The sequence below is a fragment of the Notolepis coatsorum genome (genome assembly GCF_963971535.1).
Source record: "Notolepis coatsorum genome assembly, chromosome: 16".
NCBI classification, from domain to species: domain Eukaryota; kingdom Metazoa; phylum Chordata; class Actinopteri; order Aulopiformes; family Paralepididae; genus Notolepis; species Notolepis coatsorum.
In genome coordinates this window covers 92,226,887-92,244,595 of record NC_140180.1, presented here as the reverse complement: position 1 = coordinate 92,244,595, position 17,709 = coordinate 92,226,887, and the positions used below count along the sequence as shown (strand labels likewise).

The window sequence follows — 17,709 nt, the reverse complement described above, 5'->3', positions numbered from 1 at the left end:
TTAGCTTACTTCATATCACAGCTGTATATGTACCACTGCACTTTGCTTACTTCATATCACAGCTGTATATGTACCACTGCACTTTGCTTACTTCATATCACAGCTGTATATGTACCACTGCACTGTGCTTACTTCATATCACAGCTGTATATGTACCACTGCACTGTGCTTACTTCATATCACAGCTGTATATGTACCACTGCACTGTGCTTACTTCATATCACAGCTGTATATGTACCACTGCACTTTGCTTACTTCATATCACAGCTGTATATGTACCACTGCACTTTGCTTACTTCATATCACAGCTGTATATGTACCACTGCACTGTGCTTGCTTCATATCACAGCTGTATATGTACCACTGCACTGTGCTTGCTTCATATCACAGCTGTATATGTACCACTGCACTTTGCTTACTTCATATCACAGCTGTATATGTACCACTGCACTTTGCTTACTTCATATCACGGCTGTATATGTACCACTGCACTTAGCTTACTTCATATCACAGCTGTATATGTACCACTGCACTTTGTTTACTTCATATCACAGCTGTATATGTACCACTGCACTTAGCTTACTTCATATCACAGCTGTATATGTACCACTGCACTTAGCTTACTTCATATCACAGCTGTATATGTACCACTGCACTGAGCTTACTTCATATCACAGCTGTATATGTACCACTGCACTTAGCTTACTTCATATCACAGCTGTATATGTACCACTGCACTTAGCTTACTTCATATCACAGCTGTATATGTACCACTGCACTTAGCTTACTTCATATCACAGCTGTATATGTACCACTGCATTGTGCTTACTTCATATCACAGCTGTATATGTACCACTGCACTGTGCTTACTTCATATCACAGCTGTATATGTACCACTGCACTTAGCTTGATTCATATCACAGCTGTATATGTACCACTGCAATTAGCTTACTTCATATCACAGCTGTATATGTACCACTGCAATTAGCTTACTTCATATCACAGCTGTATATGTACCACTGCACTTTGCTTACTTCATATCACAGCTTAGGGCTGGGCGATATGGCCAAAAATGATATTGCGATAACGATATCGATAACAATATCATATCACTCGATATTCGGTATTATCGATATTGTTTAAAGTATAATTTTTTATTTTATTTTTTTTAATGTTTATTTTGCAGCAATTCTTTGTCGTTGCCGCCATCTTTAGTGTTACAGCCCCTCACACTCCAGTTCTCAGGCGCGTCTCTACATTTTGTAGCTCCATTTCTGCAGACCCCTCTCTGATTGGTTGAGCGAAGCCCCTCTCTGATTGGTTGAGCGAAGCCCCTCTCTGATTGGTTGAGCGAAGCCCCTCTCTAAGGTACGTGAGGGAGGTGCGCGTAAGGTTATCGAGGTCGACGACTAGCTCAACTGGTTCGCCGCCTTGCTGTGGATCTTGCGGTGCGTTGGTGACAAGTTCGATTCCCTTCAATTTTTTTATTTTTATTTTTTTACGTGCATTCGCCGGTTAAGTTTAGGCATGTTAAGGTTAGGCATTGTTTCGGAGTTGGTTAAGGTTAGAAGGGTTAAGTTTAGGCGCTGTTTCGGAGTTGGTTAAGGTTAGAGTTTGTCTTAGAGCATGGCAATATTATTTCGGAGTTGGTTAAGGTTATGGTTAAGTTTAGGCATTGTTTCGGAGTTGGTTAAGGTTAGGGTTAAGGTTAGGCATTGTTTCGGAGTTGGTTAAGGTTAGAAGGGTTAAGTTTAGGCGCTGTTTCGGAGTTGGTTAAGGTTAGAGTTTGTCTTAGAGCATGGCAATATTCTTTCGGAGTTGGTTAAGGTTATGGTTAAGTTTAGGCATTGTTTCGGAGTTGGTTAAGGTTAGGGTTAAGGTTAGGCATTGTTTCAGAGTTGGTTAAGGTTAGAAGGGTTAAGTTTAGGCGCTGTTTCGGAGTTGGTTAAGGTTAGAGTTTGTCGCAGAGAATGGCAATAGAATGCAGCCTATTTCCGCACTGCAGCTCTCGCGCGCTGCCGCGGTCACATGGGCGTAGTGGCCAATCAGAGAGGGGTCTGCAGAAATGGAGTTCAACCAATCAGAGAGGGGTCTGCAGAAATGGAGCTACGAAATGTAGAGACGCTTCTCAGGCTGCAGCTGGTTTGAAAGCGAAAGTAAACCGGCTTCTCTGCTGGCTGTGGCTCCAGGGGAGTTGAACAGTACTGTTCTGGCTCTGCTCGTTTCTTTTCTATCTTTTGGCGCTTTTTCGGTGGACAAACCACCGCACATGTGCACCGTGACTCATGACTGGAGACTAGCTCTGCTAGCACACATAGCCTACTGTGTACAGACGGCTTCAAACTGTATTTTAAATTAGAAAGCAAACAAAATAAATGGACAAGAGAAAAATAAATCTCAATTTGGTCAGTATTGTCATTTGGACAAGCAAAGCCATTACTTTAAGTTGCAGGCAAGAAAGACAAGTCTGTCCACTGTCTCTGGTTTTAAAACTGCCCTGTTGCAGGTAAAAATATTTTTATATATCGATGTTTTTTCCCTCCGATATCGATTATTAAAATATATCGCGATGATTATCGTTATCGTTATATCGCCCAGCCCTATCACAGCTGTATATTTACCACTACGCCTTGCTTGCTTCACATCACAGCTGTTTATTTAACACTACCTACGCTTTGCTTGTTTCACATCACAGCTGTATATTTAACACTACGTTTTGCTTACTTCATATCACAGCTGTATATTTAACACTACGCTTTGCTTACTTAAAAAAAAACTTGGCATTGGGGCTGACGGTATGTCATGTCATTTAATTGTACTTACTCAGAAGCTTATTTAATATTACCTAAACCTAAATGCCATATATCATAACAACATAAAAGTAATCTAGGCCACTTACCCTGAAGTTCGAGCCATTCTCTCCCACTACCAGCCATTCTACCATACTCTCCCACTACCAGCCATTCTACCATACTCTCCCACTACCAGCCATTCTACCATACTCTCCCACTACCAGCCATTCTACCATACTCTCCCACTACCAGCCATTCTACCATACTCTCCCACTACCAGCCATTCTACCATACTCTCCCACTACCAGCCATTCTACCATACTCTCCCACTACCAGCCATTCTACCATACTCTCCCACTACCAGCCATTCTACCATACTCTCCCACTACCAGCCATTCTACCATACTCTCCCACTACCAGCCATTCTACCATACTCTCCCACTACCAGCCATTCTACCATACTCTCCCACTACCAGCCATTCTACCATACTCTCCCACTACCAGCCATTCTACCATTCTCTCCCACTACCAGCCATTCTACCATACTCTCCCACTACCAGCCATTCTACCATACTCTCCCACTACCAGCCATTCTACCATACTCTCCCACTACCAGCCATTCTACCATACTCTCCCACTACCAGCCATTCTACCATACTCTCCCACTACCAGCCATTCTACCATACTCTCCCACTACCAGCCATTCTACCATACTCTCCCACTACCAGCCATTCTACCATACTCTCCCACTACCAGCCATTCTACCATACTCTCCCACTACCAGCCATTCTACCATACTCTCCCACTACCAGCCATTCTACCATACTCTCCCACTACCAGCCATTCTACCATACTCTCCCACTACTAGGGGTGGGACGATACATCGATCCAGATCGATACATCGATGTAATTATCAACAATCGAATCGGATCGATGCGATGTAATAAGATCGATTCATATCGATACTCTTATTTTGAAAATCCTGTGGCGAGTCTCATATCCGCCCAAGAACAACAGCAGTAGCTCCGTGTGTGTAGATGTTACAGCATAGCATTCTCCCTTTCTGTGTGTGTGTGTGCACGCGTCTTTGGAAAGACCAGATGAGGTCAGAGGAGTTTGATGTTTAAATGTTATTTAAACATAAACAATATAATACATAATAAATGTAGGCCTATACATGATCATGCAACATCAACAAATTGTTGTAGGAACAGTTTGGGAGAGGGAGGTTGTGAGTTTTGAGTTCCAAAAAATTTAGCTTAAAGTTTAAAGCTCAATATATAAAAACGTGGCAATTTACAGTGAACATGAGGTCTATTTGTATTAAAAACAATAGATTGATTTTCCTTTAAATGTCTGGAAGAGCTCAAAAATACAAATGTCGAATGATATTTTCATTACCTTTTTTTTGTTGATCTAAATGTTACTGATTGTGTTAAATGGGCATATGATATCATCTCATATCGATTGCAGGCACCTGAATCTAATCGTATCGTATTGTATCGTGAGAGACTTTGTGATATCGGCAAATATCGTATCGTTGTCCAAAGAATCGATATCGTATCGTATCATGATGAAAGTGGTGATTCCCACCCCTACCCACTACCAGCCATTCTACCATACTCTCCCTCTACCAGCCATTCTACCATACTCTCCCACTGCCAGCCATTCTACCATACTCTCCCACTACCAGCCATTCTACCATACTCTCCCACTACCAGCCATTCTACCATACTCTCCCACTACCAGCCATTCTACCATACTCTCCCACTACCAGCCATTCTACCATACTCTCCCACTACCAGCCATTCTACCATACTCTCCCACTACCAGCCATTCTACCATACTCTCCCACTACCAGCCATTCTACCATACTCTCCCACTACCAGCCATGCTAAATTCTGTAGAATAAATGTCATTACAAGTCTGTAAAATATGATTATTATTAGCCCCACAACACTTAATGTAGAATGGTATTTTGACACACATTTCACCTTTAACAAACCCTGCACCTCCTGTGATTTGAATATTGCACAAGGCCATTTTAATAAAGTTGTGATTGATTGATCAGCCCTAGTAGAAAATCAGTTTTTGTTACCGGCACATCCTGCAAAAGCCCAGTCTCTCTCGCTCTCTCTCTCGCTCTCTCTCGGTCTCTCTCACCTTTCTAGCCAGTCTCCAGTGTATACTATCTAATAAGGAACACATGCCATAAAAAGCATCTTAAGTAGCTATTATCTTGCAGAACAGTATTTGGGGTCTCGCCCAGAAGACAAACATAATTATCTGCTACCAGTCGGTTACAGTAAGTTAATTATCACATTTTCCTGCTTAGTATCATCCATGGGTCCCATGTGGCTGGAATAGAAAGAGATTGAGATAAAGAAAGGGGGAGAGAGAGGGGGTACAAGAGAGAGGGTAGAAGAGAGAGATAGATGGATGTAAAAAAAAGAATGTCCTGAATATGGTAAAATTGTGAATACAGACAAAAAAGGAAAATAAAATCTAATATGCTTCTGGATCACCTGCCGCAAATGCATAATATATGCTGATCATTTACACAGGTTACAATGACACAAGCGGTGTGTGTGTGTGTGTGTGTGTAGGGGGGGTTAACAGATATTAAAACTCAGATATTAAAATGTCAGATTTGGTTACAGCTCATAGCAACAGTGTTAGAGTGACCCAGGCAGATGAGAACGCTGAGATGATGAGATTGGATTTGAATATTTTCTGCCACAGTGTTCAGTATGATATACGCTCTGTGTATTCAATTAAAATGTCAGAATCGCACACATTTCCTAGATAACAAAAGGTCCGGATTTATAAGCATACTTATTCAATTACAATTATTTGTAGCATGATGTATGATTGCTACATGGTTATTATTTGCAATAGTAGCTCAATATGAGTATCAGGACAACATCAGATTATATACAAATATACAACAAACAAAGTGCAGTACAGTATATGTGAAATTACATGGGATCTTCAACCACATACAATATCTAATGATATGTATGTTGCGTTTGAACAACAGCACTTTTCCATATTTCTAAAAATCCAGTTCACTTCCCAAACTTATGGGGAACGGTTTTGCCTAGCCTTTGTATGGATGTGGCAGTCTGAAATGTTATTTAGGATGGGGGGTGTTTCCCGGGTAAACAAGCTGCCTAAACAAGCTGTTAAGAATGATTGCAGTTTGTGATGTCATAGGAGGATGAATTGGCTTAGGTTAACCCTTTCACAACCACACTACAGAAGGTTAACCGTTCACTACAGTCTACAGGTAGTGAAAGGGTTAACCTTCTGTAATGTGGTTGTGAAAGGGGTAACCATTTGTCATGTGGCAGTGAAAGGGTTAACCTTCTGTATTGTCACAGTGAAAGGGTTAACCCTTTGGTAGTGTGGTGGTAGTGAAAGGGTTAATGAATTGGCTGTGCGTTTTGGAGCCAGGAACACGGCCTGCCTCTGACGCTGCCCGCTGGGCGTGGGGTAGCCGGGCACGGGAGAACATCATTAATTTGAAATACGCTGTGTGCTACGCCCACCACAACCAGCAGTCAACGCGAGGGAAGGAAGATGTGCTGGGGGGGGGGGAAACGTGTTCCACAGATTCAAGGAAGTCGTATATATATTATTTGTTAAAACGATACATAACATGTCCCTTTTTAAACAGAATTTCCACTCTTTTCAGTGCATTCCACACCTGGGTTGGAAGGAACCCTTATTCTACTACTTTACTAACTACACCTATAGTTGTATACACACCTATAAGTCCTTCATTCCAACAGCCATCATATAACGCATCACTGAACAGTGAACACAGAGTGACAGTACAACTCTGGCACATCTTCCTGGACTTTTACATTTTAAATCGACATTTTACAATTTTACATTACTGTACATTTTACTGTATGTTTTTGGCTGACTTATTTTATTCTTATTCATGATTTTAGATTTTTGACTACCTAAATGTTTACTGGGAGCGATCTGTAGTGCTGAATTTCCCTCAGGATCAAGTACTTCTATTCCATTAGAACACCAGCTACCAGACAGAACGGGCAAAAGCCTGCCCCCTAGTGAATGAACCCCGCCGCTGCGGCTTCACCGTGAACCAATGTCCGAGGGAAGGCAGCAGTCGTGATTGGAGGGTCAAGACAAAGAGGGGGCGGAGTTCCAGATAGGGGGACGGAGTTTGATATAAGGGGCGGAGTTCCAGATAGGGGCGGCGTTCCAGATAGGAAGCGGAGTTCCAGATAGGGGGCGGAGTTCGATATAAGGCGCAGAGTTCCAGATAGGGGGCGGAGTTCGATATAAAGCGTGGAGTTCGAGATCAGATTCAGATTCAGATCCAGATTACTTTATTCGCCATTTCATACAGGTACAAAATGGAACGTGTTTTGACATTACAGTGCATACTTTTTTCACAATTAAGAACAATACAACAGTAAATAAATAATTTTAAGTAAAGTGCAAGACAGGACAGAACAGTGAGACAACAATAAGACTGTGAATAGGGGGCGGAGTTCCAGATAGTGGGCGGAGTTCGATATAAGGGGCGGAGTTCCAGATAGGGCAATCTGGACTTGACAGTCACGAGACGAAGCCCCGGGCGGAGAGTGGTACGACATCAGCAGTCCTCGCTGAACGGAAATCAATAGTAAGAATAGCGCTGCTATAAATACCCTGACCAGGCTATAAAGGGAATTGTTTGTTGCCGTCTAATATTGGAAAGAGAGAGGGGGGGTGGAGTTAATCACCGGCTCCAACAAGAGTGGTTTTCTGTGTTCGCTCGAACCAAACATGACTCGGAGTGGTGAGAGAGCAGGTGAGAGCCATCAGGCTGCTGCGCACAATACACACACACACACACACACACACACACAGGTGCATGCGTACACCTACACACTTACATGTGCACAAATACACATGGACGCACGCACGCATGCCCACACAGAATAATAGACACACACACACAAAAGCACATCTACAGTACATGGTACACACATGCACATGTATAAGTGCACAGTCACACACACACACACACACACACACACACACACACACACACACACACACACACACACACACACACACACACACACACACACACACACACACACACACACACACACACACACACACACACACACACACACACACACACACACACACACACAGAGAGAGATAGAGAGAGAGAAAGACACACATAGAGATGCACATGCTTCACGTGATTGCCTGCCTGAATGTCACAGATTGAAAGTGGGTATTTAATTCCTTCAAAAGCACTTTCATTCTTGCCCATACTGTGTGTCCGTGCTTCATATACGGCTGTTTTCCAGCACAGAGTCATCTCCCGGTCACCGAGGTGGAGACGGATCGCCCCCTCCCACCCCCTCTCATCCCCTCCCATCCCCTCCCATCCCCTCCCATCCCCTCTCATCCCCTCCCATCCCCTCCCACCCCCTCTCATCCCCTCTCATCCCCTCCCATCCCCTCTCATCCCCTCTCACCCCCTCATCCCCTCCCATCCCCTCCCACCCCCTCTCACCCCCTCTCACCCCCTCCCCTCCCCTCCCATCCCCTCTCACCCCCTCCCATCCCCTCCAATCCCCTCTCACCCCCTCCCATCCCCTCCCATCCCCTCTCATCCCCTCCAATCCCCTCTCATCCCCTCTCATCCCCTCTCACCCCCTCCCATCCCCTCTCATCCCCTCCCATCCCCTCCAATCCCCTCTCATCCCCTCTCATCCCCTCTCACCCCCTCTCATCCCCTCCCATCCCCTCCCATCCCCTCTCACCCCATCTCACCCCCTCTCACCCCCTCCCATCCCCTCTCACCCCCTCCCATCCCCTCCCATCCCCTCTCATCCCCTCCCATCCCCTCCCATCCCCTCTCACCCCCTCTCATCCCCTCTCATCCCCTCCCATCCCCTCTCATCCCCTCCCATCCCCTCCCATCCCCTCTCATCCCCTCCCATCCCCTCCCATCCCCTCTCATCCCCTCCCATCCCCTCTCATCCCCTCTCATCCCCTCCCACCCCCTCTCACCCCCTCCCCTCCCCTCTCATCCCCTCCCATCCCATCTCACCCCCTCTCATCCCATCTCACCCCCTCCCCTCCCCTCTCACCCCCTCCCATCCCCTCCCATCTCCGCCGGGCTGAGGGACCCTCGACTTCAACAACAGCGTTTAGCGTAAATAATTGGGAATTGGGGCTGAATTAGGGCTGGGTATGGGCGCCGATTACCCAATTTGGTTTGATTTCCATTCAATTAGGGATGAAATTAGGCTTGATGGCGGTGGTTTCAGGGGACCAGCACCTGTTGTTGTTGTTGTTGTTGTTGTTGTTGTTGTTGAACGGAGTTCCCATAGTAGTGGGCATCCAATGTTTCTAGAGAAAGTTGTCACACATCCACAGAGAACAGGTCTGGCATCTTGGGATTTTAAGAATCCATTCGATTCAAATTAAATGGACTAAATATATATACATATATATTATTTTATATATATATATTTTTATATCTAATTATAATCTCTTCATTTGCCAAGAACTTTTTGCATGTACCAGGAATTTGTCCATTTGCCCCATCCTGACTACTAAGGCATAAAAGAAAATATTGTTTGGTTCCTGTTGGTTGTCAGTTAAGGCCATGGGTAGGTAGGGAGTTTATTTTATTTTATTTTTTATTTTATTTTTTCCCACAGCGACTATGGATAGGGAATTTCTTTATTTAATTCAAATGTTGTATTCAAATGTACTCTGCCAGCATGTTTAATATCCATAATACTAAAGGTTTGACTAAGATTTTTATGAAACTGTATTGTAAATTTTTTTATTTTTTATTTTTTTTTTAGTTTTTAATATATTTTTTTTAAACTCATAAAATAAATTGGGTGCCACCTAAATCGCCAGGGTCGGTCGGCAACCGGAACCAAACCATTTTTTCTTTTAGGCCTTAGGAGCAGTGGTCAGCCACCGTCTAGCGCCCAAGGACCAACTCCAGTTCTAACGCCAGTGCCTTCGGTCAATGTCAGATTATGCACCTAGCAATGCATGTCTTTACGCCGCGGGAGGCTTACCCACGTGATCACAGGGACATACAAACTCCACACAACCCCTCCACTCCCTCCACTCCCTCCACTCCGAGTTGAAAGCCAGACCCTGCTTGCTGCCAGGCAGCAGTGTGGACCGCTGTGCCGCGCTGAGCAGTGGAAGCATGTAAGCAGCACGTTTCACTTCTGTCAGAGTTCCTCCGGGGACACACTGCTCCGCCCCGGTAACGTGAGGTGCTTGGGCTGAGAACAGAGGCTCTGCACGTTCCTGCTCCCTGCTGTCATCTGTAGCCTCTGGTTTACAAGGCAACGCTTGGTGTAGCATGTTAACTTGACTGATGTGACAACAGTATTGTTAGGGTGTAACGGTACGTGTATCCGTCCCGCACATGTATGGTACGGCCGTCACGGTGTGGTACGTGCAGCCATGCGAAGGATACGTCTCATACCCTTGCACATTTTACAAATCTATGCTCAATATCTTTACTTTACTTTACACTGGCTTACATTGATCTTTAACGTTGAATATTAAGCTTGTATTGCCAGATTTAGATGGTGAATAAAACGTTGAAGCTTGTAAAGGCACGATGACAAGCGGACAGAACAAGTTAACAACGCACACTGACACGCAGCACTGGGCTGTTTCTCCCCTCCTTCCCTCCCGTTTACTACAGGTGTCCCTGAAACAAAACCATGAATGAATTATATGTTTGTAACACAGCAGGGTCATTACAATTTTGCAGTTGTCTTTAGTTTTCTTGTTCGCCCAATAATGTTAACCAATGGAAAGACACACACACACACACACACACACACACACACACACACACACACACACACACACACACCAACACACACGCCAACTTTCTCCCGCAGACTTTCTCTCACAGCTGATAAAAAAAAATAAAAAATAAGCACTACATACTTTTCCGGACTGATGATCTGAGCTCCTCTTATCTCCAGTTGAGCTGCTACGGTGTTTAAATCCAAAATATTGATAAATCCTCTGCCATTGTTGTGTAACATGTCATCTGTTCTCTAGTCTTCAGTCTCGGCTTCACGTGAAGTTAAATCCTCTCTACAAGTGAAACTGAAACTTAACAAGCATAAGTTCTTAACGGGGTGGTAGGCAATTAATTTACTCAGTGGATGCCTGAACACAGAATGACACCAGTATCACTGACTACCATGGCAAGCCTGTAGAAAATTATTCTATTTAATAATAATAATAATTATTATTATTATAAATATTTTTTTCCTGTTGTACCGAACTCGTACCGAACCGTGACCTCAATACCGAGGTATGTACTGAACCGTGGCTTCTGTGTACTGTTACAACCCTAGATGTAACAACAGTATTGTAGCTTGTTAACTTGACTGACGTGACAAGTGGCCAAATACATATGGATTTTTATCCAAGGTGAAAATCAATGTAATTGCCATGTAATGAAAGCAAGCGTTGCAATATCGCTGACGCTGCCCACACAGTACTACAGCCTCATCCTAAGCACACGTCCCTGGATAAAAGTGCCGTCTAAATGCATGGAATGTGAACGCTCGTGACCTTCAGTGGCTGTGTTTAACGCAAAGAGAATCACATACGATATTGTGTTTGTTCTCGTTGATGGACACTCCCGATAAAAAGCACTGGCTAAGTGTCTAGAAACGCACACAGATAAAATGTGATAACCTTCAAAAATGACATTTAACAGTAAGAAATCCACCAGTGTTTTCACTTATTCCAGACTGTGCTGGATAAAAGCCAATGTGGAATTCAATATGCAGCGACCTTCGACAGCTGTTTCACACAAACTAACAAAGAGCTCTGTTCTTTACACATTCTGGGCAGGTAAGAAAAAAAAGTTTCAAACCCTGTTCTCGAGGCAGAAGGCAGATGCCGACATAAGCGGATCTATCGTAGCTCTTCTTCTTCTTCGGTAGAGCGCACATCGCCACCGGCCGACATGCCGGCCACAGAGACACACTGACCACTCTTCAATCATAGTTATTAGCATCAGCATTAGCATGCCAACACTAGACGGTGATATATGAAGCATAGGAAGGGATATTCAAAGCATGTTAGGAAGCATGAAGGATGTTAGGAAGCATAAGAAGGGTGATAGGAAGCATAAGAAGGGTGATAGGAATAACAGGAAGGATGTTAAGAAGCATATGAAGGGGGAGCTCCAGTAGCTCACCACGTACCTCGAGCGCTATTTCGGCGCCCGGGGACAACCGTGCTCGTCACGGATCTGGGGTTTAGCGAGTTCGAATCCCGGACTGCAGCCGTGCCTTTCCCAGAGTGTCTTCCCCCCCATCTGTACCCCTTCAGCCTGTTTCTGTCGGTCATTCTTGACCAGAATAAATGCGATAAACGCTAAAAAGAGCCAGGGGAATGGCCAAAGTTTAAAAAAAATTAAATAAGCATATGAAGGATGTTAGGAAGCACAGGAAGGATGTTAAGAAGCATATGAAGGGTGATAGGAAGCATATGAAGGGTGATAGGAAGCATATGAAGGATGTTAGGAAGAATAGGAAGTGTTAGGATAGGGCTGGGTGGTATATAGACTTTATAAGGTCTATCAATATATTTTCAAACAAGATATAGGTGAAATTAATCACCAGGAAGTGAGTGACAAACGAAAGGCTCTACATTACAACAAACGGATATGAAAGGGGGCGAGGATTATTTCAATGGACAATGATCAAAATTAATTCATGCTAAAACGGACAGACACACACACATGCACACACACGCACACGCACACACACACACACACACGCACACACACACACACAGATAATGATAGCATATGTGGAGATAATGAGGAAGTGTAGAGGAATAAACAAAGCCATAAAAAAACGCACGAAAGGTCTTGGACACGGGTCTGACCACAGAGTTGGCACATGTTGCTGCCTCTATGTATGACTCATTAAGAACAAGGACACCTGCCTTAATCCTCGGTCCTGGTTGCACTCGCCGTGGCTTAACAGCGTGGTGTGTACATGGACGTGCGCCGCCCGTTACAGCTCTATATTATTACTTTCTTTTGTACGAAGACGTGTTCAGAAGAGGAACCTAATAAAAGATGCACGGAGGCACACGGTAGACTGGGCTCGAAGAGCCTCCCGCGCGTCGGGAGCGGGGTAAAGGGCAGGAGCCAATTTGCCGTTTCTGTGGCGGGAAATAGATTATTCTACTGAATTCCGCTCTAGCCGACTGACTCTGTACAAAATGATGAATGCCGGAGCCGGGGGTAATCAAACGTCCTCCTCTGACACGGACCTCCGGATAACACGCTCTCCGGGTGGGTGTGCCGCCCTCCTTCACGCCACGAGGGAGTGTTCGTCAGATCGTATCGTTTAGTAAATGCCTGTCAAGGGCTCGCGTATAAATAAAAACTCAGGGGGGGGGGGGGGGGGGGGGGGGATGCGGGGCACCCACCTGAGAAAATTGTCAGTGTTGTTTAGATATTATTTATTTATTGCCCGAACTGGGTAGCTTTATGCTGTAGTCGAGGGAGGAGATAGTGAAATATATGAGCTGGATGGCTGTGATATCTTCCGGTGAAAATAATCTGCTTTTCATTTTGCTGCATATAGCCTATATACAGTGCATATATATATATATATATATATATATGTGTGTGTGTCTTGGTCTGATGTGTGGGATAATATATACAGCAACCCATCCTCCTATCATCATTCAACTCCAATTCAACACATTATTGGTGACATTACACAAGTCCAAGTGTCTGACTAACTGGATTCCAAGCCGGAATCAGTAATAGACCCATGGCAATACAGAACAAGCACTCAGATTCTAAGTTCAGGTGACACTCATACCACTAGCCCTAGACCTTGAAGACAGGTGAAGAGAGATGAAAGTAGAAAGCTCTAAACATTGAAGACAGGTGAAGAGATGAAAGTAGAAATCTCTAAAGCTTGAAGACAGAAGAGATGAAAGTAGAAATCTCTAAAGCTTGAAGACAGAAGAGATGAAAGTAGAAAGCTCTAGACCTTGAAAACAGGTGGAGATGAAAGTAGAAAGCTCTAAACATTGAAGACAGGTGAAGAGATGTGAAATTAGAAAGGTCTAAACCTTTAAGACAGGTGAAAGTAGAAAGCTCTAAACCTTTAAGACAGGTGAAAGTAGAAAGCTCTAAACCTTTAAGACAGGTGAAAGTAGAAAGCTCTAAACCTTTAAGACAGGTGAAAGTAGAAAGCTCTAAACCTTTAAGACAGGTGAAAGTAGATAGCTCTAAATGCCCGCACATCGCGGCACTTTGCGAGCGTCTACCGGCTCGGGGCTTAATTTTTCGCCGATCATGTAATATACTGTTCAAAACTTGAATTTGCTGCCTTTCGAACACCACCTCACTCGACCAATTCCGTGCCTCGGTTCTCGAGTTCCATGACGATATGTCAAGAAAGCGTCTTTTTACAGGCCGCGCGTCATATGACCACATCGGACTGTATACGCTAGGGAAGCTTCCCCTATATCTTTCCAATCTAATTAGTTTTGCCTCTAGCAGCTACCATACCAGGTCCACACGATGGCTACTTTTAAAAAACCCGAGAATACACACTGAACTAGGAATAATAGCTTTTTCAAGCTTCGCACCATGGGCATGGAATGGGCTACAGGACCATATCCACTTAGATACCCTGGTCTCTCTCTGCGAATTTAAATATGTATTACATAACTTCCTACAAGAAGAATGTTGCTGCTTTCTGTAGTCTGGTCCCAACTGCAAAACTAAATTACTGTATTACCCTGTATTTTACTGTCATACACTTTTACTATTATGTAGATTATTCTGTTTTGTGTTTTTGTGTTTACATGTGATGTATTGTATATTGTATACATGCACTTTTATTATGTTCTCGTGTGATGTACCGCACATTTTATTGCTGTCTGATATATTGCAAATGTTATTGCTGTCATCTTGGCCAGGTCTCCCTTGCCAAAGAGATCTTGTATCTCAATGGGACTTCCTGGTAAAATAAAAAAAATAATAATCATAGACTTTGAGCTGCAGAGGCTTCCATCCAGGAACCGTGATGATGAACACCTCACTGTCCAAACTAAATGATGACGCTCATCCCATGAAACCACTCCACAACAACCCCAATTCTATAACAAGCTCAAGTGTACCGGGGGAAATTACTATGATACACTAAGGAGTGTCATTTCTATCCAACCTCAAACTCTGCGGAAACGGCATTGATTTATCCCAATTGAAATTCAAATTGATACCAGCATTCCCAGCCAATACTGACACGAGTGCTTCTTGCAGTAACATGCATGAGGTCTTTTGCTCTGGTTGACTGGTTATCTCGAGGCACCCATGTCTTCCACCACCACATGGGACACTGCAGTGAGAGCAACGAGCCTATACGGAAATACCTAATTGTTAGCATTAGCTGTAACAACCATTGGAATGCATTGGGAGAAAATCACATTCATTGGCATGCATGGGATAGGAGTCGGGAAGCTCTGTTAGGCCGGGTCCAACTAAAGAAAGCGTGTGAATGGGATTTAATTAGCCAGTTGTTTGAGGGTACAGCTTTCCCATCGATAACAGAAATTCAACATCCATTTTTTGTGACTAAACAGTGAACTTCTTCACCACAATGTGACGTGTGACATGTGATACTTTGAGTGAGCGAGTATCATGCTGTAGTTTAGTAGCCAAGAAGTTTTTGTGGAAAGACCTCGACTACCACACACACATACTTTATTTGGATTCTCGATTATCATTCTCCACCACCTTTGCTATGCTCGCATATCCCTACGGCATTACATCCATCTCCACTGATCCCCAATGTTGTTGCGTCTCCTCGTACTCTAATCATCTCTGGTAAAAGAAAACGGTGGGAAACATTGATCCATTCCTTCGAATGGTTCTATTTCTCTCCTGCAGTGTACATCTCGTGGGGGTAGGGGGTAGCTAATCAAAATGAATGAGGCAGGGGCCGAGGCTACACACTTACTTTTTTTTATTGGTAGCGAGCGAGCTCAAAATGTCAGTGGCACAGAAATACATTTTGTAGCACACACATCATTACAGGAATAATTCAATTCATATTGATCTTTCAATTCCAAATGGACTTCATTGTTGTCCCGGGAACACTGTTGGGCCGACCTTTAGCATGTGATATTAATTTAGAGGTACAGTAAAAAATAAGTTAACACCACTAACTAGATAATATCATCTTGGTGGAGTCGGTTGGTCGGAGAGAGAGCGAGAGCGAGAGAGAGATAGAGCGAGAGAGAGAGAGAGAGAGAGAGAGACGGTCGGTCGGGAAAGAGAGAGAGAGATGCATTGAAAAATCATATGCATTGGAAATGTGAACTGTTGTTTCATTAAAAACTATTATAGCAAGTGTACTGAGCTCTTAATGAAACCAAGCAATAGAACGATGATGATGATGATGATGTACAAAGGTTGATCCATAGCATGTAAACATCTGAAGTTCTAGCTATGTTTTTGACCGCCTTGCTAGTCAACGTTGGCTGCCTGTGAGTGAAGAAGTGCCATGACGCCACCGCAGCTTTATGAACGACCCGTCGAAAGGTCACCACGCCCATTCTACAATGGGCCGAATATAATCGTCTGGAAAAAAACAAAACAATAACATTCGCATTCAAAGGTTCACTTCCTAGCGGTCAGGTGGCGTAGCGGAGATTGCGCTCGTCACCAATGCAAGAGACTGCGGTCTCGATTCCCGGAGAGTCAGCATTGCCTTGGCTTGGGCTGATCGCTATACTAACTCGTTTGGCTGGGTTAGGGGGAGGGGAGCCGTGGGTGGGAAACTGGCGTTGTGGACAGCGACGCCTACAGGTCAGGTCTGGGCGCTTGCTCAGCGGAGGCAGGACTTGAGGAAGGCAGCGTGACCTCCCACGCGTTACACTTCACCAATGAGAGTCCTCGCTGCCAGGTGAGAAGAGAGCCACTGGCTGTCGCCGCACGTGTCGGAGGAAGCGTGCGGATACTTCAGGGTTCCCTTGTACCGACCAGTAGGAGAACATGCGCACAACAACCAGGTAGGGGAGGGGGGGGGGAATTGGCACAACGACTAAATTGGGACGGGGAGAAAACAGAGAAAAATCGGAGAAAGAGAGATACAAAAGAAATTAAAAATAAAAGGTTCACTTCCTTTCAAATCAGTCACTTTGATTCCCTTCAGATCAGCTGTACTCACAGGTGAAGAGGACGAGGGCGATGCGCGTCAGCAGGTTCACGGCGGTCCTCCACCGCTCGCCGAAGCGAGACACCAGGGGGGGGGATCAGGATCTCCGCCGGCACGTAGAACTGGAGGGCGAAGGTGATGAAGATACCAAAGCAGTAGAGCAGCTTCACTATCTGGTACTGCCTGGTAGAGAGAGAGAGGGGGAGGGAGAGAGAGAGAGAGAGAGAGAGAGAGAGAGAGAGAGAGAGAGAGAGAGAGAGAGAGAGAGAGAGAGAGAGAGAGAGAGAGAGAGAGAGAGAGAGAGAGAGAGAGAGAGGAGAGAGAGAGAGAGAGAGAGAGAGAGAGAGAGAGAGAGAGAGAGAGAGAGAGGAGAGAGAGAGAGAGAGAGAGAGGCACTTATCAGCCTTGTGACTATTGTCTTGTGAATGGTGCTGTGTGACCGTCTGAATAATGTCCGTCTTGTTTGTCGTCATATCAGATGTGATGATGTTGTCTATGCCTGTTGTTGCTGAACTGAGCTTGTTGTTGTTGTTGAACTGAGCTTGTTGTTGTTGTTGAACTGAGCTTGTTGTTGTTGTTGAACTGAGCTTGTTGTTGTTGCTGAACTGAGCTTGTTGTTGTTGTTGAACTGAGCTTGTTGTTGTTGTTGTTGAACTGAGCTT

General features: G+C 44.4%; 1 protein-coding gene across 1 annotated transcript in view; it reads right to left on the bottom strand.

Annotated features, from left to right (window-relative positions):
• The window catches only part of slc36a1 (solute carrier family 36 member 1), a 181,519-nt gene that overhangs the window by 80,874 nt on the left and 82,936 nt on the right, over window positions 1-17,709 (bottom strand). The window contains 2 exon segments of the mRNA XM_084331234.1: window positions 17,060-17,141; window positions 17,143-17,230. Of these exon segments, the coding sequence (XP_084187360.1) occupies window positions 17,060-17,141; window positions 17,143-17,230 (170 nt within the window).